This window comes from Toxorhynchites rutilus, chromosome 1, assembly GCF_029784135.1.
Source record: "Toxorhynchites rutilus septentrionalis strain SRP chromosome 1, ASM2978413v1, whole genome shotgun sequence".
NCBI classification, from domain to species: Eukaryota; Metazoa; Arthropoda; class Insecta; order Diptera; family Culicidae; genus Toxorhynchites; species Toxorhynchites rutilus.
The window spans coordinates 123,135,528-123,158,688 of record NC_073744.1 but is presented as its reverse complement, the minus strand read 5'-3'; the positions used below and the strand labels follow the sequence as shown (position 1 = coordinate 123,158,688).

The window sequence follows — 23,161 nt, the reverse complement described above, 5'->3', positions numbered from 1 at the left end:
GAGACTTTTAGTGGAAGTATTAAGAAATGTATCTACAAATAGTTAAACAAGGGTTAGGACGCCATGTCTCAAGTAATAAAACAACATCAAATTTTGACATTTTTGAACTTATGCGCCAATGCACGAGCAACGGTTGCCGTTTCGTTGTCGTTTTGTTTTTTTTATCTGGAATGTATAGATTTTCAATGCATCGTAATCCGAAAATCGAAGTATTTTCGCGTACCGAAAATAGTTTATTTGCACTCTGCATGTGACATTCTGCAAAATACAACCGGGTAGTTGAGACTTTCTCTGATATACGCTAATACTCTTCTCTAGAGCCGATCATCTTACTTACCTTTCCTATCTTACACAGTAGATAGACAACCAGGTCTTTTGGTATCGCCATGGGCTCGGGTCTCGCTCTTTTCGTCTATCCTCTGTAGATATCAAAATTGTCATGGTAAAAGTTGATTGATAAAATAAAAGAAAACACGTTACATGAGTGAAAAATAACCGAAAAAGCTGTGGAAAAACCCCGATTGATTAAATTTATTTTCGATCTTTGTTTGGTAAATTTAGGAAAAGTTCAAATGCCTTCAAATACTTCGAGATGTTTTCAACAGGTCTCTCCAATTCAAATGCCTTTCAAATAGAAATAAAGACTTCACATCTGGCAGGTATCAAGTCTAAAAATGTAAGCAGGTACTGTACTGCCATACCCCAAACAACTTTTAAGCTTAATACAAAAAAAAAATGCAAACATTCAATGAATGATTTTCATCTTATTGGAGTGATGCTGGATAGACAATTTTATCTTTGTTTTTTACGGGACAATATTTTTTTCAGTATATACAGACATTCAGTTGTATGGCTTAGTATTTATATATGGCAGATCCCTCCCTTTTCTGGATAAAGCAAAACTGACAAAATTTCACGAAAATTCTTATGAACAAATGGTACAATTCATTTTGACCGGTCGGTGGTTGTTAAAAATGTTGAAAATGTCGATTCCCACAAAAAACTACCCTATGCAAAATATCAGCTCAATCGGAAAATTCTCGGAAAATTCTTTTTGTCAAAAGTCGACTCTCTGGGACTGGGATTGTTTTTTGAAAACCCAAATTTCATGTTTATTCATTGGTGTTTTTTCTTCATACATCCATTGGTACTCTACCAATTTCATGTCCAATTTCACGTCGATCGCCTCAATAGTAGCAATTCGATAAAAAAAATAGATAAAAAAATGCTATCCTGCTCAAGCATTTTTGATTCATCTCAAAAACTTTTTTTCAAAAATTTCTTCTCTTGTAAATTTTTGAAAATTCGTAACTTTTGACTCCCTTGATCTATTTAGAGCCTTCTACAGCAAATTAAGGTATTTAACACTAAACTTACCACGAGGGGTCAAATGACCCTTTTCCAACTTTTAGTCAAAATTTTCTTGAAAATTACATTGCCACAACATCATTTGCCTACACTACTTTTCCTAAAACATACATCGAATGTATTTTTCAGTGTTTACTCCTCTCTTGTTATTTTTTTTTACTGAGAAATATATGCAATCTGCCCTAAATACCGCAACGGGTCATTTGACCCTTGCAAACATTTATATGATATCAGAAAGATTTGTAGTTGTGGTTGTCATACAAAACCATTGCATTACACATTTTTTGCTGTTGCTTTATATATTTTGTTGTATTTGTGAACGAATAGTGAATGATCAGAATTAAGTGTATTGCTGACTATCCAAGCGAGCTAACAGTAACCATTCCAAGCTACAGTGCTATTTTGCGTGTCAAAAATTGTAATTTCAATATTTTGCTAATAATTGTTATCCCAAAATGTTGAAATATACTGGAGAAACATGCTATGCCATGTTTCTCAACAAAACTCAATAAATCGAGTCATTGTTCAATAACTATTTATAAAGGGTCACTTGACCCGCTGTGGTAGGAATAGCTATACATGAAACATCGGTAGGTTTAGTGTTAAATATGTTATTGTGCTACATATTGATTGCCTACTTTTTGTGAAAAACTTTAAAACAATAGTTTCTAATGGCTTTTGAGATGTTCACATAAAAAAAGACTAGTTTTTATATGAGTTTCGGAAAACTGGAAAACAGCTTGACTTTCAACAACTCGGGACAAGTTATCGTTTTGATATGCAAAGGTAAAACATTGAATTTGGACGGTCCATAAAAAAGAAAACGCTGTTGACCAATGTTTGATGTTGCTCGAGCTCTCAATAAGTGCTGTGCCTGTCGTGTAGCGTAATGATGGTTTGCAGTGGGGATTGTCATGTTGTGATGTATGGTATTATTATGTAGTATACTGTGTACAAGTTTTATGGACTGAAGTTCCCGCAATCCAAAAAGAGGCAAGATACCGTGAGACTCATTCTGATACAGTTCTAGAGTTGGATACAGACTCGGAAGTCTATAAATAATTTTGAGACACCTGTTCTGCAAAGTCTGTATTTTTTTGAGTCTTGTTTTGCATGCATACCCCCAAACTAAGAGACCGTATTGGAGATGATAATGGATGCACGCAAAATAGAAACTGATTAATGCTTTTTGAGGCATGAAAGGTGATACTCTCTTCAGGATACCACAAAAGGAAGCGAGTGGAGGAAACTCAACGAAATTCACCTGAAAACTCCAAGCCAAGGTTGAATCTAGAATGACCCCCAGATATTTGATGCACCCAATTGATATCTGGGGATCAGGACATGTTATTTTCTTTCTAGGTGAATGGAAAAACATGTATTTGGTCTTCGCCAGGTTGAGTGACAATAGATTTGCCTGAAAGTAATTCGCAAGGAAAGCCAGATCATACTCTATATGTGACACTATGGTTCCCGGATCCAGGCTTGGGTAAAATAGTGATGTATCGTCAGCAAACAGTTTTGCAGTCCCTTTTAGAGGTAGACTGCCAATGTCGTTCACATACAACAAAAATAACAGGGGCCCAATATTGCTACCCTGAGGTACCCCTATATTTATGGAACACAATGTGCTTTTGGCATTGTTTACTTTTTAACAAAACATATCAAAAAATTAGAAAAATAAATGTCTTGAATAAAATATGAGCTTAATATTCAGAAGACATATATTCCAACAACGAAATGGAATGTCTTCCTGAATTTCTGGTATGGTGTTTCTGTAAGAAAGTCTCAGCGTTTGCAAAATCACTAAGAAAAAGTTTCAAAAATGACAAACAAAATTTAAAAACGATACTCAGGCGACTCTCTACATGGAAAAACGGATTCAGCACAGCGAGAGAGCTTTTCAGATGTTTTCGATGAAAAATTCAGCAACAGACTATCGCGAATAACATCAATGATGTAACATAAACGTTAGTCAAAAACTTCTAATCAAACATCTGGATAACTAAATGGTTCCGTTCAAATGTGAGATTGAAATTCCGTTTTGTTTCCGTTTTGACAAAATAAAACATCTTTTTAATGATTTTTTTCTGCTCTATTTTTTTCTAAATATTCTCATCTCAAGGATACATTTTTCATACCGGTTCTGTACTGAAAAGATACCATTTTTTAATGGGATCTCCCGTGGCCGAGTGGTTAGCGTCACACCCAACATGCCCCGGGGGTTCGGGTTCGATTCCCGGTCTGGTCGGGGGAATTTTTCGTCAAAGAAATTTCCTCCGACTTGAACTGTGGTCACGCGTATTCTAGAGCTTGCCACTTAGAAGGCATTCAGGGCGTGTTATTTGACATAGAAATCTCAACTAAGTACTAATAAGAATGACGCAGGTAAGACGGCGAAGTTCCCGTAGAAAAGTTAGCGCCATTTAAGAAGAAGAAGATACAATTTTTATGGTTCAATTCATCCTGTCCCTCTTAATACTCATTTGTAGCATTGACGATGTTCTCATTGGTCATAAATCCAAGCCATTTCTTTAATATTAAGGAACAGGTGGCTATTGGCTGATTGGCTATTATAGAGACCTTAAACTACAATTTTCATTTCCCTCTAGCTTTGAAAAAGGTCTATTGGAACAGTGTTGCCACATTTTCATCTGTACTGGAAGGGGTTAAAATCTTTTTTATCTGTTCTTTTCCTTCCAAAAATCTTTGCCATCGAAACTATTCGTTGTAGAGAAAATATCTCTGTTATTAGCACGAAAAAAAAATATTTTCCACAAAACATTCCATTTACTTACTAATTTTACATTTACATTTACTCACTACATATACTACTATAAATGTTTGTTTTCTGAAACGGAGATTTGCTTCCGGAGCAATTTCACTTTCAAAGCATGGAATTCGTTCTCCAGATTTTGTAGACACCCCATCGTAGAGCCCTGAAAACGTTTCCTATACAATGATGATGTTTGTTAAGTTGGAAAAGTTAACATTGCAGTAACCTTGAGCGTCGACTCAAAAAAATCAAATCATTTGCTTGATCAGCTTGACAAAAAACCTGTTACAAATATCCTCAAAAATTATCTGTCGTCGCCATCTATTGTTCTGATAATTTCTTCTGCTGTCATCCAACATAAATATTATTGCCATTGATCTTCGAATTCAGTAGCATTGGACATTAAAACAACGTAAGATTCCTCCCAGATATAAGTGAGAATGGCTCGGTAAAAATGTTCCAGCTCTTCATTAGGCATCGTGAATTCAGGTTTTTCACCCTGGAACAAACAAATCAATCTGTTGATCTGGGGAATGATATACTCTAACAAAGCAACAAGGGTTATGTCATTGAATTTTTGAGGGCAGTGAGTATTCTGCGAGCAGTCTGATTTTTATCACAGTTATACTGATTTAATTTTTTATCTGTATTATTTCTTTCTGAAATCTGTATCGCAATCTGAACTAATCAAAACTGTTGTGCATAGAAAAAACTCTTCAAAAAAAAATTCGAGGGATTGTATCCGAGACACGACCGCTTGGGACGTTGGACTATGCAATCTTTTTTTTTTTAATTTGTTGGTTTATCATTTCGAATATTATTTGCGAATGCGTCGAAATTTAATAAATAACTTTTTAGTGAAAAGTTCCAGGGACTCTGAAAAGGTTTAATGGCTTGCGTGGTTTTGTAGAATCATTTCGAGAAGCAACAATTCTTTCTTGCCTTTGCGAGAACAATACACTTATTGGTCATATGTAGCAATTTGTTTCTTTATTGCGAAATGCATTGCACTGAGTAATTAACGAGAGGCATATTCCGTGCATCGCAATTCAACAAGCATCAAACACGCGTCTAACAGATGCACACAGTTGCAGCGATAAAAATGAAACATCGCGAGAATGACCGTTTATGAATAATCGTTTCTCGACTCTCGGTCAAAACCGTCAACAAAACTAGGAGCTTGTTGCATCAGAACAGAGCCAGATGCAAGTGAAATATTCGCTAGCTTTCACAGCTCTAGGGGAAACATAAAACACAAAACGAGCAGAATAAGCGACCTTTGATGTTTCGGGCACAGAAATATTCTGAGAATTTTCCTCAGATGAGATACAATACTTATACGCTAGCGACAGTTAGCAGTACTTACTGTGCACGGATGGAGTTTACTTCGCAAATATTCTCTTTTCGCTATCCCCCTTCGTTGTTTCTATTCTAGCGGCTGCATAAATTGCCCGTTATTGACAGCTCTGTTCGAGAAAATACACAAATGGACAGAACAAATGTATGGGAAAATGGGGATGCTTCCAATTTTCATCAATTTAAACCATAAACAGGCTCTGGGATGTATAGCATATCAAACAAATCTTAGCGAATTTCCGATTCGATTGGTATGAAAATCGTTAAAATTCGTTCACAGCAAAAATAGCTATTAACGTTAACTTTATTTCATATAAACGTGACCTATTTTCTGATTTGAAACCCTTAATTTAAGACGTAGTCCTACGTCGGAAAATAGTACTTAAGGCTCAAATAAGACGGTGCGATGCATATTTTGTCCATATCAACAGATTGAATCGTTTGTTCCAGGGTGAAAAACCTGAATTCACGATGCCACATGAAGAGATGGAAGATTTTTATTTGATCATTCTCACTAATATATGCGAGGAATCGTTGTTTCAATGTCCAATGCTATTGCATATGAAGCTCATTTGAAAAGCGACAAGAATTTTAGGTTGGAATAGCAGCAGAAGAAATTATCAGAACAATGGATAGCGGAAGGCAGATCATTTCAAAGAATATTTGTCGCAGTTTTTTCGTGGAGCTGTTCAAAGAAATGAGAAAAAGATTCATTTTGGATGATTCTACGCTCAAGTCTGCGACAATGTTAAATACCAGAAACTTTTCCAATTTAACCAGCATTAACATTGTGTTAGGGGGCCTCCGCAGCCAAATTGGTTGCGCGTTCGCTTAGTAAGCGATCGATCGTGAGTTCGAAATTCAGGGCCCTCATTGACCATCTTTGTGTTGTTACAGCATAACTACGTCCACGCAACAATCATTAGCGATGGAGATCGATCCACGGTCGAAATATGATCGATTCATCCATATAACTGCTCTGCTCTGCAAGACACATCGGGCTGCTTTTCTATAAATAACTCAACAATGATCAATCAACTGTCTCCGCTGTCCGGTCTAACTGGATAAATGAAGAACAGATAGAAAACTCTTACGCCTAAATGGCTGCTACTGTGTAAATGTGTTCCATATGGAATGGTATAGATCTTGATTGCAATCAAGATTTAAAAAACTATGTATAAGCATCATCAAGCACACGAATGACTTGCAAATATAAATGTAGTATTTGTAGTAAATAAATGAGTATTTTTTGACGTAGAACTACGTCTTTCAGGAAGGGTGCCATATCGGAAAACAGGTCACGTTTTTATGAAATAAAGTTAACGTTAATTACTATTTTCACTGTGAATGAATTCTCATGATTTGCATACCAATCGAATCGGAAATTCTCTAAGATTTGATATGCTATTGATATGCTATACATTACAATTCGGTAATCTCTAAACGGTTCAAATTCATGAAAACTGGAAGAACTGGAAAGATGTGCAATAATTTCAGAGGGAAATGTAAAACACAATGATTAACATTTCTTCCGTTCACATATTTTGGTAGTCCTAGGCATCATATCAAACGTAAAAGGACGTTCATCAAATTTATTTGTAACGAAGAACATAATCTATTACAAAAATTTCGATGCATTCTAAAATAATATTCTAAATGGTAAACAAGTGGATTGCATAATATAATTGCGTAGTTCTACGTCGAAAATATGCGGTCGTGTCCTAGATACAACTCCTTATATTTTTTAATGCTAATGAATTATCTTTTTCTCTACAACGAATATTTTCGATGGTACAGATTTTTGGTCCAGACTTTTGGAAATAAAGTACAGATGAGAAAGATTTTTGATCTCTCTGGTACAGATTTAAATGTGGCAACACTGACTATGACCATCGTATCGTTGCTTCGTCGATTTAAATATTGTTATCAGCGGAAAAAAGCACTCGACAATTACCGAGGAATGACGCATAGTAAGAATATTGAAACGAGAGTGAATTGTCATTTCGGTTCAGACAACCTTTTTATGAACTTTTAGTGGCCAATAATCTCTGCCGCATCTGTTTCGTCAACTCTTCATGTTATTCATCAATCACTCTAGAAAATATGTACCTATCTGTACTATTGCACAAAAACCTGTAATCTGTACCGTACAGAATATGTCAAGAAAGTCGAAAAAAGCTGTACCTTTCCAGATAATTTTTTTTTTATCTGTATTATAGTGATTTTCAACTCATTTGGCTGGTTCGTCACTTCTTACTTCCATTTTTGGAAGAATGTCGGGAGTGAGAATTGAACTCGTGACCTTTAGCGTGAGAGGCATGGATGTTACCACTACGCCAGATCGCCTCCACTTCCAGATAAATCTGTACGTGGGGCAACTCTTCTCTCACCCGCTATGGCTACGAAGACCCTTTTATCCTCAGTGAAGAATTCTTTATGTTGCTCAATTCTACGACAAAAGTCTGCATCTGGACCGCATCGATTGAATATTGATACCTACAGTGAGATTGCTGTCACGAAGGGGTTCAACGCCTTAGAAGTGGAGATTTTAGTATCAAAGACTACCATTTGTTGCGACCAATGACGCATCAACTGACTGAGTAAAACTTTCTCTCTTACGAAGAGACCAAAACTTGCGTAGGTTCGTGTATCACTTCGGAAAACTAGCAGTTTCGTCAGACGGAGAATCCGTATACAGCCAGAATGAAGGGAAAGCATGGCTAGCTACGGGTAATATCTTAAAGATGAAAATAATACTATTCAATCTGCAATAAGGTTTCAAATTTTAGCAAAAAACGGTGGATTTTCATTTGCATGCCTGACAGCAAACGAGAAATCTACCTAACCCATAACGTTTCCATACTGAAATCCTCTTGTGAAATTCAACATTACTCCACTCGCGGGGCACTTCTTAAATTCAGAAGATCACTGTTTAACCATTGAATATGATACATTTTCGTGCAAAATATAGTTCTTCTTCAAATTGCAGTGTTGATTGCTGTGTGAGCAATGCCCACGGGATGCTAACCGTTTTCAAGAATTACAACGATATTGTGCATCACGAATTTTTGCAACGATCTCGACTATTCCGACCTGCTCCCTGTGTCGTAGGGAATAGCGGAAAAGCGCTCCATTTATGGTACGCGAAGTGTGTTTACACGATGGTTTCAACTCCCTGCCGGGGACACTGCAATATGGTGGAGGAACGTGCTCTCCGTTCGCTGACTGGGTGTATTGTATCCACCACGCTTCTGCGTGTGGAAAATTAACTTTTTAATTCAGCTGTCAGAAAATCCCGCGAGGCGATTTGTTTACTGTGGCAGAGGGAAGCGCCCTCTACGATAACCAACTGACACATAGTTTCGCGTTGGGTAGCTGTCGCGTGTCGCCCATAGCTTCGCCAGATCAACCGTCTAGAACACTTGTTGCGGCAGCAACAAGCAGTGAACTGAAGTGTTTCCTTCCCAATTCCCCATCCCAGAAAATTGTCCTCTAATCGGTAAATCCACTTCGGTGGATGATAAGCAGTAAATATCGTTATGTGTACTTTTAATCTTCCCTGTCAAACGGTGCTTTCAACTTTGTAATCCTACCCCGATCATCGGTAAGATGTCGACACTACGCCTTCCGGTGTTTGCACAGTTGCCGACGTAAGCGTTTTGGCAAACTTTTTAAGCGAGAAAATTCACACAGCATACGCGCCAGGTGTACTCCGAAAAGCACACATACGGAGTATCCCTGTATGTGTGTGCTCATCGCAGCGGTTTTTATTTTACGGGTCGTAAAAACTCATCATCACCGTTTTGTGGGTGGAGATGATTCCCTTCTTGCCACATTGCTGGCATTGTCCATATTGATAGGACCGGGTTAGTTCTAGAATTGTGGCAAAGTGCAAAATCTCCTAGTGGAGACCAAGTGTCTGTAGGTTACCACTCAACCTGTCAATTCACAGCTTTTACGGTTGTGGTCAGGGTGAGCTGTCGGTCCTCGTCACTTTCTTCATTTCTCTGCATAATCTTTTCAATCGAGAAACCGGAACTAGAGTGCGAAAGTTGAAGTGTAGCAGACATGATAGTGGTAAAAAAAGAGGAAGTTGGGTGCAAACACATTCCTCTCATGGTAATTATAATAAATTACACTTTTCAATAGTCTAAATGGCTTACAAACAGCTCGTACCATCATAGCCCTACCTGGAGGAGGGGGGTGGACATACCTGGATGGGAAGAAGCATTCTTGTTCTCGTTTGCTTCTTTTAGTTGTCGTGGCTGAAAAGCGTGAAAAATTTACCAAACGTGGAAAAGTGGAAAATAGTTTGGTGATGGATAATGAATAAACTCCGAGCAACGTGGAAAAGCGGTACTTCAAATGAACATGAATGAATAACGACGGTGGAAAAGTCGGTGGAGCGAATGGATTGGGTTAGCCGTTTAATTTAATTTAAAATTCAAACACCAGTAATTGCTTGAATAATTTGAACACACATAGTTTTGGCTAGAGTAAGTTCCGGTCTGCTGAATGGATTCGGTTTTCCGGGAGCCAAGTGTGGATTGCGGCCGGCTTTAATTTTCCCGGTTGGTTCTACACTAATTACATTTCAGCCGTGTAAGTGTGCAAACACGGTCCGTTCCCGTTTTACACCGGTGCAGAGAGCATTCTGCCGATAGCCGGCCCGGTCCACGTGTTTTGTTGACATTGACGATTGTTCCACTCAGACGTGTCTGGAGCAACACGAGTTCCACGTCGTCCTAACTGACACGTGGACATCTGGTGCGATGGTCGCAGTTAGGACTGACCCTAATTGCTTGTACCATTTTAGGACCAAACGCAACATCACACCGCTCGACTGCCATCAGTTCTAAATTAAGATGGATCTGCCGGATGGTGGCACTCTGCACATCGTAAATCTATGCCAAGTCAGGCTGACCACGGCCTTGTGGCATATTGTTTACCACCCACATTCGTGGCAACTGGAATGGTGCTTTTGTAAATTTAATGACGATTCCCGGAAGGGACGGAATTGTAACTCGAGTGACATCCCAAAAAAATCCAACAAAGCGAGCGTTCAATTCGAGTCCCAGTTTGTTTTTTGCAGGGAAAGATTGATGGAGTCCACATTGATTTATATGGGAAATAAATTCAACGTTTCAAATGAAGTGGCGCAAAATTGAATCAAACTGTCACACCAAATAATGCTTGAAATCGAAAATCCAGTTAATATTTATGCCTCAGTCATTGAATTGATTTTTTTACGTTGCGTTCCGAATTTATCGTTTACAAAATAAGATCAATAAACTGTTCCACCAAAATACTTAGATCCCCTCTCCCTCTATATCTACTTCCACTTTCTATTGTTTCGTCTCTTCTTCTCTCTCTTCCTTTCTCTAGCCTCTAAAGATGCCAATGTACGCGGAGGAGATGTCTAGCTTGTTGACACCCTCCAGTCCGGGGAACGATCACCCACCACCACACTCATCACACCCGCATCTGAACCATATCCGTTACAAGTCGAAGCATGTAAATATCCTCGAGAGGCTCAGCCATTTATTCTATGTCATTTTGTTAGGCTTGATATTTTCTCCGTGGATTGAAACATTTTTTCTTCGTTCATTCGGAATGTTATTTAGAAACCAGATTTCAATGTCTTTCGATAACTCTTTTATTATTTACTAGCTGACCCGGCAAACTTCGTCCCGTCCAAAAGTTATTTCTCGTTATCACATCCACGTTTTCTTACTAAGCGCTGTTCATGGGTCCAATCGCAGAATTGTTCATTGATTGATCTTCTGCTCTACCCTTTAAAATTACCTCTTACTATAAAATTCCTAGTACTTCTACCAAAACTCGACATTACAATATCAGATTATTTTCAGACACATTTCAAGGATTTTTAACCACTTGCTAAAAAAATGTTTCTTCGTTACGTTACATGCCAAATTTGGTTCTATTTGCTTGATTAATTTTCGAGGAATGCAGAAATTTGTGTTTCATTTGTATGGCAGAACCAGCCCCGTCCCGCTTCCCCTTAAGAGAAGGGGGAGGAGTATCTAACCACCATAGATTCATTTATTGCACCCTATAACCTCCACATGCCAAATTTCATTTCATTTGTTCGATTAGTTCTCGAGCAATGCAGAAATTTGGGTTTCATTTGTATGGCAGCCCCCCCCCCCCTCACGAAATCAGACAGACAGAAAGACAGAAAGACATCACTCCATTTATATATATATATATATATATATATATATATATATATATATATATATATATATATATATATATATATATATGTGTATATATATAGATATAAGATATGGAAATGCGTTATTTCGCCTCAAAATCCATTTCCACTTACGAACAAAGATCAATTTCGATAGCGCAAATCTCGAATGGACTAACAATGCTTATTATGATGTAATTTTCGAACATGTGGGAATTCAATTTTCCGAATTTTCCGACCTTTTTTCAGGATTTTCCGAAAATTTTCCGATTTTTCTTTCCACTATATTGATCTATGGGAAGATACGAATACAACAAAATATAGGAGGCTAAAATCGGACCATCCCTTATTCGGGTTTCCGCTTACCAACAGATTTTGCCTTACATTTTTATTTATATAGATATAAGAAATGGAAATGCGTTATTTCGCCTGAAAATCCATTTCCATTTACGAACAAAGATCAATTTCGATAGCGCAAATCTCGAATGGACTAACAACGCTTATTATGATGTAATTTTCGAACATGTGGGGATTCAATTTTCCGAATTTTCCGACCTTCCTTCAGGATATTCCGAAAATTATCCGACGAATACAAAAAAAATATAGGAGGCTAAAATCGGACCATCCCTTTTTCGGGTTTTCCGCTTACCAACAGATTTTGCCTTACATTTTTATTTATATAGATTATTTATTGATTATTTGTTTATTATGAACATGACGTATACTAAATCGTCCACCGATTGTTTTTTTCCGTTCAACTAACCGTTCTAAACTTCTTGCGTAGTTACTATCATATTGATAATATTGTTGATTGACATGTTGAATCCTCAAATTAATTTAGTTGCATCTAAATAAGTATATTTTTCGAAGAGTAATGACTGTTTGAACATTGGCAATATTTTGCTAGTCTCATTCTTTTCGTCAACCCCTTGTATATAAAGGAATGTTTGTCTGGTTGTCCGTATATCCTGCATAAACATGAAAACTGCTTAACCTGCCGATGTGATCGAGTAAAAAAATATAAATTATAGGGACATTCATTGGATAAAAGAAACGAACAAAGTATTTGCATTGAATGTTTTGATTAAATCAAAAAATTATAGGAGGTTGTGTTCAAGACACGACCGCATTGCTGACGTAGAACTACGATGTAGTTTAATTCAAGTCGCTTGTTTATAATTGCGGATATTATTTTATAATGCTACGAAAATTTTGGAATAACCATTTTACCAGTTTGGTCGCCCTCAAATGTTTTTTTTTATTGTAGAATCATTTGACGATAATTTTTTGATGATTCATTCTTGTACTTGCAGAACGATACATGTTCGAGAAAAGCGCAGCTGTCATCCTTAGTGAAGAAATTTTTGCTACTGGCAAGCGAAACCAAATCACATACAATATTTTGGAACGACATTTACTTTCTTGGCGACTAAATAAACGAAATAAACTCTATCTGTTAATCTCAACAAACATCGAAAAGAGTAGCACTGCTTCATTATGATCAAGATTAGCGCAAATGCAATTCTAGTTGAAAGCAGTTTTGCGACTGGCACGCGAGCCCAAATAAATTAATAACTTAATATAACTTATTGAATAACTTGGTATTCTCCAAATAATTTTTTGGTGCACAATCTTAACACATGCTTCACCATAGCGTCAGTTCAATGCATTGATGACAGGAAACAAACAATGTTAACTGCTTGGAAAAAGGCTGAATATTAGACTCAGCAGAGATTCATTACCAACACCCGGGCGTAAATATTTCCCTCCCGCGATCTCCCCTTCTTGTTTATATTTATCATTACGACTGCATAATTTGCAACACCAAACAATCATCAATCATAGCATAAAAAATTAGAAGATTGTTGCATCGTTACAGGGCCAATGCACACGGGAGCAGATACAAATGGGGTTTCAGCGTAGCGAAGATGCACTATTTTTACGTACGGGTTATGAAGCACGCACGTACGCATACAAATATCCGTATACGATGGCTTGAATCAACTAAATATACACACACTTATCTCCTTTTTGCGCTCTTCTCAACAGAAGCCCTTTCTGTTAATATTACCAGTCTAGATTAGCTTAGCTGTCATGCTTTGTGAAGAGAGTTTTCCTAACGTCATGCGAAACCAAATCACTGACAAAATTCCAGAACATTTATTTTCTTGGTGAGCTGACGATAGCCTAGCTTGATGATTATCCACACAGTTGTGTAGCTCAGAACTTTAATGCAATGGTGTCAGTTTGATGCAATGATTGCAATGCCAGAAACATCAGCGAGTAAGTAATTTGGTCGCGTGCACAGCTCCATCCGAAACGAAGACATGTGATGACGCAAAACAAGGAAGAACAAGCGATATTCATTGCTTTGAATACAGAACGATACTGAAAGTTTGCCTTCCTTCCTTGCTTGATACTTTAAACTTCTTCAGTTCATTCGTCTCTAACCTTCAAAAAGGCCCTTGGAAAACTTTACTTTATCCATAATATTATTCCTCCACTCCCATTGCCTTGAGAAAGACATTCGATCCCTCGCCGTCCAGCTCGCCCAGCAAAGATGTTGTTCAGTCGATTTTCTCCCGAAGAATGAAAGTTTGCCTTTGCGAGATCCGTTGTTTATACTCTAGGCAAATATTCCCCTTCGTTCTTCTTCTTGTCCTTTGTTCACGGAGACATTACATTTTTACTTACGATTTCCTCTTCGTTGCTCGTCGATAAGTTGCTCGTGATTGACATCTCTGTTCGGGAACGCACACAAACGGACAGAACAAATGTATGAGGAAATGGGAATGCTTCCAATGTTCATTAATTTAGACCATGTACAGACTATGGGATTATAATGTATAACATATCAAACATATCATAAAATTTCTGATTCGTTTGGTATGTAAATCGCCAAAATCCGTTCGCGGCAAAAATAGTTATTAACGTTAACTTTAATTCATAAAAACGTGACCTGTTTTCTGATTTGGCACCCTTAATGAAAGACGTAGTTCTACGTCAAAAATTCTGGTGACACCATAAGCCGCGAGGAGAAAGTTTTTCGCAGTCAATGGAGACTCCAACTAAGAGGACCGTTTCTATGAATAGATTTCGATTATCTAATCAATTATCGAATAATACTTTTTTTTATCCAAAATATATATTTTTATTAAGGCTCATATGGCGTCAACTTGACGGGGTCGGGAGTTCAATATTTCGACAATGTTTGCCTTATAACTATGTTAGTAATATGTAACCGATTACTCGCGGTTGGCTCGAGGTTAGTATTACAAGTGTTTTCGTAATTGTGATGTTGCTGTCTCCAATGCTCTGTTCCTGTGCCCGACACGGGATACTTCCTATTGGGATGCAGCTGACCATTAATCAGCAACGCCCCCCTAGTCTGTACCCCATATCTAGCGTGGTGCGTCTTCTCGACTCGAGGAATCCAGGATAGAATGGTCACTAGATCGAATAATACATGCACATTGTTAAAATGGGAGCGCTAGAATGGCTTGTCCTACAAACTTCCGCTGTAATTTCCAGGAGAATACACTGAGTCAAAAAAGTTCCGGGCTTTAAATTGTTTTCCAAACGTAGTTTGTTCTACCTGGTCAAACGGCTACTGTACCATGAAGCAATGCTGCAAAATTCATAAATTTGTGGATCCAAATCACGTCTACATCCTAAATCATCCACTATAATCACTTGGTTTGACACTCTGCGGCGTTTATTTAGTAATATTTTTGAATCGTAATTATCTATGTTTTCAAAATCTTCAGTAATATTAGCCAACTCTCAACTCTAAACTCTAAAGCTTCAACTCTCAAGTCGCAACTCTTGACTCTCGACTCTCGACTCTAGACTCTCGACTCTCGACTCTTGGCTATCGACTCTCGCTGCTAGACTTTCGTGCTCGATTCTCGACTCTCGTTGCTCGATTCTCGATTCTCGATTCTCGACTCTCGATTCTCAATTCTTGATTACCGATTTCCGACTCTCGACTCTCGACTCTCGATTCTCGGCTCTCACTTCTCACTACTGTACATGAATTGTCACACACACACACACACACAAATTATGGTCTCATGCTTTTGCACTCCTCACTCCTCACTCCTCACTCCTCACTCCTCACTCCTCACTCCTCACTCCTCACTCCTCACTCCTCACTCCTCACTCCTCACTCCTCACTCCTCACTCCTCACTCCTCACTCCTCACTCCTCACTCCTCACTCCTCACTCCTCACTCCTCACTCCTCACTCCTCACTCCTCACTCCTCACTCCTCACTCCTCACTCCTCACTCCTCACTCCTCACTCCTCACTTCTCACTCCTCACTCCTCACTCCTCACTCCTCACTCCTCACTCCTCACTCCTCACTCCTCACTCCTCACTCCTCACTCCTCACTCCTCACTCCTCACTCCTCATTCCTCATTCCTCACTCCTCATTCCTCACTCCTCACTCCTCACTCCTTGCTCCTCACTCCTCACTCCTCACATCTCACCTTTTCACTTCTCACTACTCACTTCTCACTACTCACTCCTCACTCCTCCTTCTCACTCTTCACTTCTCACTCTTCACTTCTCACTACTCACTTCTCACTTCTCATTTCACACTTGTCACTTGTCACTTTTCAGTTTTCACTTGTCATTCGTCACTTCTTAACTTTAAATTCTTTATTTTCTACTCTCAACTCGCTTCAGCTCTTCATCGCTAAGCTTTCCTTCCGTACAGTGATGGGCACAATAAAAAATCCACACCCGTTTGAAATCAGTGTTCCAAAACTGAAAGTATTTTTAAACTTTTCGGTATTCTAGAAAATACTCCGTGAAAGTAGGTAATTAAGATACCATTGAGCCGTTTCAGTCCCATTGTTTTATTGGCGTAGAACTACGTCTTTCAGGAAGGGTGTCAAGGTAGAAAACCATTCATGATTCCATGAAATAAAGTTAACGTTAATAACTATTTTCACAACGAGAGCATTCTGATGGTTTGCATATCTATTGGTATGCAAACCATCGGAAATTCTCTATGAATTGTTTGATATATTGATATGATACATTACAATTCCCTAATCTTTAAACGGTTTAAATTAATGAAAACCCGAGGCGTTTGAAGGTATATACAGAAGAAAACAATCAGTATGGACGAAATGTTCCTCCAAGACCACGTTCTTAAAATGGAAGGAAGACATATTTAAAAATATCAAAAATATTTGATTGAACTGCTCTGGGGAGTCCAACCCAACCCACCATTTGTCAAATATCTCCTATGTTTACTTCCGAAACACTGTAAACTCTGAATTCAAACTCTCTCAATAGAGACCGCGATAGCTTGTCGGTTAGGTTTGTGAATATAAATTCGTTTGCTTTTAAAAAGCCACTTGGATGGTTGGAATTCTTATAGATCACTTGGATATTGAAACCCTGCATTTTTTCAAGCGAGGAACTGAGAAAAGGGTTAACAAAGTCAATTTCAATCCCACGATGACCTTTTCTAGTTGCTAATATGGTGCAACCATCTTATTTTTCCAAAAAGAAAAAAAATTTTGGTTGATTATAGCAGTCAACTTGCATGTATCAAATTTTAAACAATCTCCACGTCTGATGTAAATAACAATATGTCACGCACATGTTTTGAGGCATTCGTATTTTATAACATCTTCCATTTAATTTCAGCCCATGCCAATGAACCTGAACTCGGAGGATATGAGCAACATGCTAACGCCGAGCAACATGCCCCCGATGAGCGATTCGGGTGATAACGAGAGTCACCTTTCGCATCCGGATCATCCCGACAACATCGATGGTGAGCCAATTCAGACCATACTTTACCTATTTCAGTACTGTTTACTTCTCTCCTTATTTCTGCTACAAATTCTCTCTCTATTTTTCTGAACTTCAATCCACCCAATCTATCCCCCCGTTACTTTCCTGATAGTTTAACACCGTATCATTCCCCATGTTTCCACAATGGATTCTTGAGTAAAATATCCTCCTTCCAATCATCCCACAAGCGAAGCAAGCTGAAATGCTGATTTCCGCTTCTCCCCAGTAATTGTTTCCCAATATCAACACTATTTCTCCAGATTTCCACACACTGTTTTCCGTTCTTTTTTCAGTTTATTTTTCATTTCGTTTTGATATTCATTTTGTTGTTTCCGTTATCATTTTTCATTGTATCGTTATTTTTTTGTTTTCATCCCAAAACTATACAAAATTGTGCATAAATCAAATTCGGTTTCCTTCAGAAGATCTGTACAAATCTATTTTCCTATTCTCTTTGTTCGATTCAGTTATTAACTGGTTATTTTCACGGAAAAGTAACTGAACACTAGAGCCACTAAAACTCATTAATACAATCGACTAAACTTAACTGTTTTCAGTTACTTTTCCACCCATGTGTACAAATATGAGTTGACCCGATAAGAATTTTCTTTCTGTATATTATTTTTACCACTCACACCCCAAGTTTGTTTCCGTTTTCGAACAAAACCCTCCAGTGGAAAAAAAACAACACCAGTGTCCCATTTAAATTCCCCATCCTTGCGCCCCAGGTTTGTGTTCGACGAAACTCAAACCCAAATTCGCCAATGAAAACCCAAAATAAGCATACTAACTCTTATCTCTCCAGCCCCCAATAAAAAAGAAAACAACAAATCGCAAGCCTAAACAAAATCTGATACGCCTCGCCACGCACATTTTTAAATTTGATTCCCTCCAAAACTTGTTTTGATTTTCGATTCCACTTTTGGTACAAACACACACATACTGTTTCTAAAGAGAGAGCTATATGATGCAAACGTTCCCTCCCTCTAGGTTCCACCTGCTTCCGTGTTTTTTTCTGTTAGATATTATTTCATCGGTTTCGATTTTAAAACTCCCGCCGGTCCCACCTTTCGAAACGAACCGTTTCTGTACTGTACAAAAAAAACCAACAAACCAAACCGAAACCTAGAGAAATATACCAAATGCTGTAGCTGTAGATACAATCTTGACTGAGAACAACCACCGCGAATTGTTAAATATTTTCCACCTCCCCCTTTATAACGAGAATTAAATGTGGGTAATTTGGTGTTTTTACAAAGTAATATTTCACACTGTTTACAATCTATGCATGCTATTTTCCTTAGACAAATCTGAATTCAAAAAAAATACTCTAGCCTTACTAGCCAAGTTGCGTTCGAATTAATCAAAAGCAAACAGTCATATTCGCTTCCACATCAAAAAAGAAAGAAAGTGTTGCGTACTTTTTTTTCTCCGAAACAACTGCGAAGGCAGTGCTGCCAGTAGCGCCAGAAGCGTCGCTATGAAACAATAGTCATAGTGAAACATCATTGGTCCCGAATCGCGGCGGCCCCACCAACAGTTCTAGGGGCGACCCACACATATATAATGCTTCCATCATTTCCATCTGCAACCCCTTTCCATCTGTGTTACTATGTATAATAATATTGCACGTGCTAGAATTGTAATATTTCGCTGCATTTTCGAGCAACGCTTCTTTCTTCGCTTTCTGTAGCTGTTAGAGTTTGCGTATGTGTATGTGAATGTGGTTTAAACTTTGTTTTTTTTCTCTTAGTGCATCGTGTGAGCAAGTATTGAGCCCCCCAATCTTCTCTTTCTCTGTTTGTAGTTTGCTATTTTTTTCCGTTTTGGTTCCATCATATTTTCCACCTTGATTTCCCGTTTTCTGTCACTCTCTCTAGCGTTCTTCATTCGGTTCGTGTTCTCTCATCCTTTCGTTTCCTGTTTTTTTTTTGTTCTCGTTTTTCTTTACACAAAATTTCCTTCCTCTGTCAGTAGAATTTTGTTTTTCGGTTTATTTCTATACAGTTTTTTTCAAGATGAAGGAAAAACAAATGCAAACAAACAAAAATGTCGGGTCTGGTTGAATGGGACGCGATAGCTTCTTCTTCACCGTTATCGGTGGTGTCACATGGGACGACAAACGTTAGGCCGAAACGGGCAAAACTAGTTAATCGAACTGTCAGTTATTTTTGCGGGGACAAGCGGAAGACATATGCGATCGCAAGATTGCAGTAATCGCCATCGGTGGACGACAAACCGAACGAAATTCGCACGTAGTCGCACAGAGAAGTTTGGTGCGATCGTAGACACGATTTGGATTGAGTTTTTTTTTGTTTGAATGTTTCGGAAACTGAAGAGGTGTGTTTATGGTGGGTATGAAGTAGAAGGATAGTTCGATTATTCTCCAGAATCTATTGATTCTATTGATTCTCGATACGCGACATGCCAAACCGGAGGCCAAAGTTTAAATGAGATCTGATATATTCGCACGAATCTTCTCACAAACAATTGAGAGTTTTTTTTTGTTTTATTTGCAAGCCGTAAATCATTCATTTACCCACACGTTTTTCCAGTCACTCAGTTCCATTGCGTCCACTTTCCTGGCGCGACAATTTTCTTCGTGCATTAACTCTTTCCACAAGGTCATTTCTGGAACACAAAGCATTCTCACATTGCTATTCATACTGCTGCTGTGGGATCCAATCTCATTCTGTAGAACATATGTATTCAGAATCCTGCTCTGCATTTTTCCGGAAGTACTTACTAATGCATACCAAAGATAAAATAAGGTCGGGAAATGATGAATGGCTTCTCTCAGCCATGTCATAGCATATGGTCCATTCTACTGTGTAATGAACTTCACGGCTAGTTCTTCCCCTGGCAATTCCGGTCACAACACGTTTTAAAATCACCCAGCCTGGACTGTCGAGCTGCCCACCAGCGTAGCTTTAATGGCATTTAATTGCGGAAATAGGACCCGTAATGTATCACACTTTACACTGATTCTAAAAATTGCTACCTTCCACCACCTGTAATTACATTAAGTGAAAACAACACCCCGTGTGGAGAAAAAACAACCTTTACCTCTCGCACCCCTCGTCAACAATACTTGTGGGTAGCACATAGACCATTATATCCAACCTATGCCATCCTTTCACATACGACAGCAATTAAAAATTCTTTACGTGAAAAAACAACCAACGAAGCCAGCGAAGAGCGGACAACCGGCAAAGTCCTTCCTCGCTTTGTCTACTCTGTGGTGTGATATGCCTGGAAATTGCAATCGATTCCGAATGCGACACAAGGCGCTATTTAATTCATCGTTCAATTACTGAAAATTACAACCATTCGAACTACTGGGCGTGTTGTCACCGGTGAGCTTTTCCTCCGTCTTCTCCAGCGACCTTCTGGATCCGGAAAGGTATCTCTGCAATTAGAGAACGTCCACGATAAAATTGCATCACACAAAATTATTCGACCGAATTCAGCCGATTGACTTCGAAATTTCAGGGTATTGAATGAAACGAGTAAACGAAACCACCCTTTTTAAAGCTTGATTCATTTAGAATCCGGAATCATAGAACCAGTTGTATCTCGGGATTGTTGAAAGTTACTGTGGGAAATAAAGATGATTTAAATAAAAATTACATCGATATACAACACCTTTAACGATTAATTCCTTCAATGCGCACTGGAATTAACCCATTTCTTATACACTCAAAATAACAGTGTCGGAAAACGCAAAGTTTCCTAAACGAAAGATCTACCGGAAGGAGAGATGTTTGAAGAAAACGATGATTGCCGAAGGTCGAACCAAAGAGAAGAGAATAATTCTCATTGCTCGGATGTGAGAACAGGGAGTTCAGATTTCTGGCGAGCTTTCCCCGAAGATGTAAAAATGACAAGTGTTCCAAAGAACTCCATCTATGTTTAGGAAGTAATTTTATTCGATACGAAGATACACGCGCAAAAGAATAAAATCCCGTACAATGAAAGAAAAACACAATCACATTGAAGGCTGTCTTCAAGTTCCAGTTTCTACGATATACGGTCACATTCCGAAGATTTACGAGTTGCCGTAAATCTGGCATCACTTCAGGAAAACGAGAGCCCTGTGAGAGAATTAAGCGGGAGAGAATTTAATTCTCTAGGTAGAATGATACATTCCATCGGATTGAGATTCATTCTGTGTACGATTGTTGGAGTATAAGGTGCCTCTTAGATCGAAGCAAGAAAAAAATAAAGATGGCTTCGAAGTTTCGCGACCCTGGTCACGACAAGTACAAACGATGTTTCTCATATTAAAATGCAGATAATTTATAGTTCTTTTCAGAAAAAAATTATTCCGTTACACTTTTGATGAATCTTCAGATACCCTCCTTCAAAGTTTGAACTCTGTTGGTCAACCTCAGCGGCCATTTTTTCCAACGACCTCCTCTTGTCTGCAGCGTTCAGAGTCACTTTGGCACCCTTCTTCAATTTTCGCTTGACAATTTCCCAATATTTTCCTATTCTGCGGAATTGGGAAATTGGGAAAATTGAGGTCTTTTTCAATATATTCAACGATCCCATTGTCACGGTACCACTGAAGCACCTCTCGACTGTAGTGGCAGCTTGCCAAATTTGCCTAAAACTTCACCGGACATTTGTGAGCTTTAATAAGCGGAAGGAGACGTTTCTGCAGTGCATTGCCTTGTTTGTGACAATACAAATTTCTTGTCAAATCATGAACTTTTTGGCAAATTCATCAGAACCCAAATTTGATGTGAATAGCTCCTCTTGTAGTGTCTCTGAAAAATTTCAATCCTATCTTCACGTACGTTTCGTCATTCATCAGCATGCATCCTCCGTACTTCGTCAAAACCTTGTTGTACAACTTTCGAGCGCTTCTTCGGTTACCAGATTTTACCTAAATTAGTTTCGATGAATATATATTTTTTGCAATTTTGAACTGCTTGAAAACAGCTGCTACAAAAGCGGTTTTAATAAGTGATCCGAATAAACACTAGCCTAGATCCTGATTCTAGCTGAATTAAACTTTACAACATCAGAATCGATTTTGTATTTTTTATATTTATCTAGGCTCCCTTCAATTCCCCTCAACAAGCATCATGAAGTAGGATGCTTACGGCAATTCTGCTCCATAAAGGCCCAATATTTCTCAGTCGGTCGCAACTCCGGTTGCTGCAGGCGTTTCGGCATGCTTTCCACCAGGTTCGTGAGGTGCTGTAGATCCAGCTCAATCCATGCACGTTTCAAGGCTTTCAAATAGTGATTGTTATTGGTAACACTAATATTGTCAACCCTAATAAATGGCTTAAATGGCGAGCAAATCATCAATTAAAATTTCTATTTTCAAATTGAGAGGAGCTGTCGTTTCAAAATAAATAAAACAGATGAATACAGGTTTTAGTATGCGTACAGAATATACCTATTATACCCAAACACGATAAACTAAAATGAGTCAATTGAAAATGGCTTTGACTACAGTGAAATGAACCAGCAAAAAATCATTTTTATTTGTTAGTTACGAAACAAGCCCTGCTCGAAAATTTCATTATAGTTGCCAGTCCCAAAGCCAGTTTCTTTTTTTTTGTCAACAATTTGGGATGTGATGTCAGAACTAAAAAAACCTTTGGAACAAATT

General features: G+C 38.3%; 1 protein-coding gene across 12 annotated transcripts in view; it reads left to right on the top strand.

Annotated features, from left to right (window-relative positions):
• Positions 1–23,161, top strand: part of LOC129761847 (sex determination protein fruitless) — a 717,406-nt gene that overhangs the window by 625,259 nt on the left and 68,986 nt on the right. For 9 of the 12 annotated variants that reach the window (XM_055759649.1, XM_055759652.1, XM_055759642.1 and 6 more), the window contains 2 exons: positions 10,886–11,014; positions 17,383–17,512. In XM_055759649.1, the coding sequence (XP_055615624.1) occupies positions 10,886–11,014; positions 17,383–17,512 (259 nt within the window). The remainder of the gene's footprint in view (positions 1–10,885; positions 11,015–17,382; positions 17,513–23,161) is intronic. The other 3 variants (XM_055759651.1, XM_055759650.1, XM_055759644.1) reach the window with 1 other exon arrangement.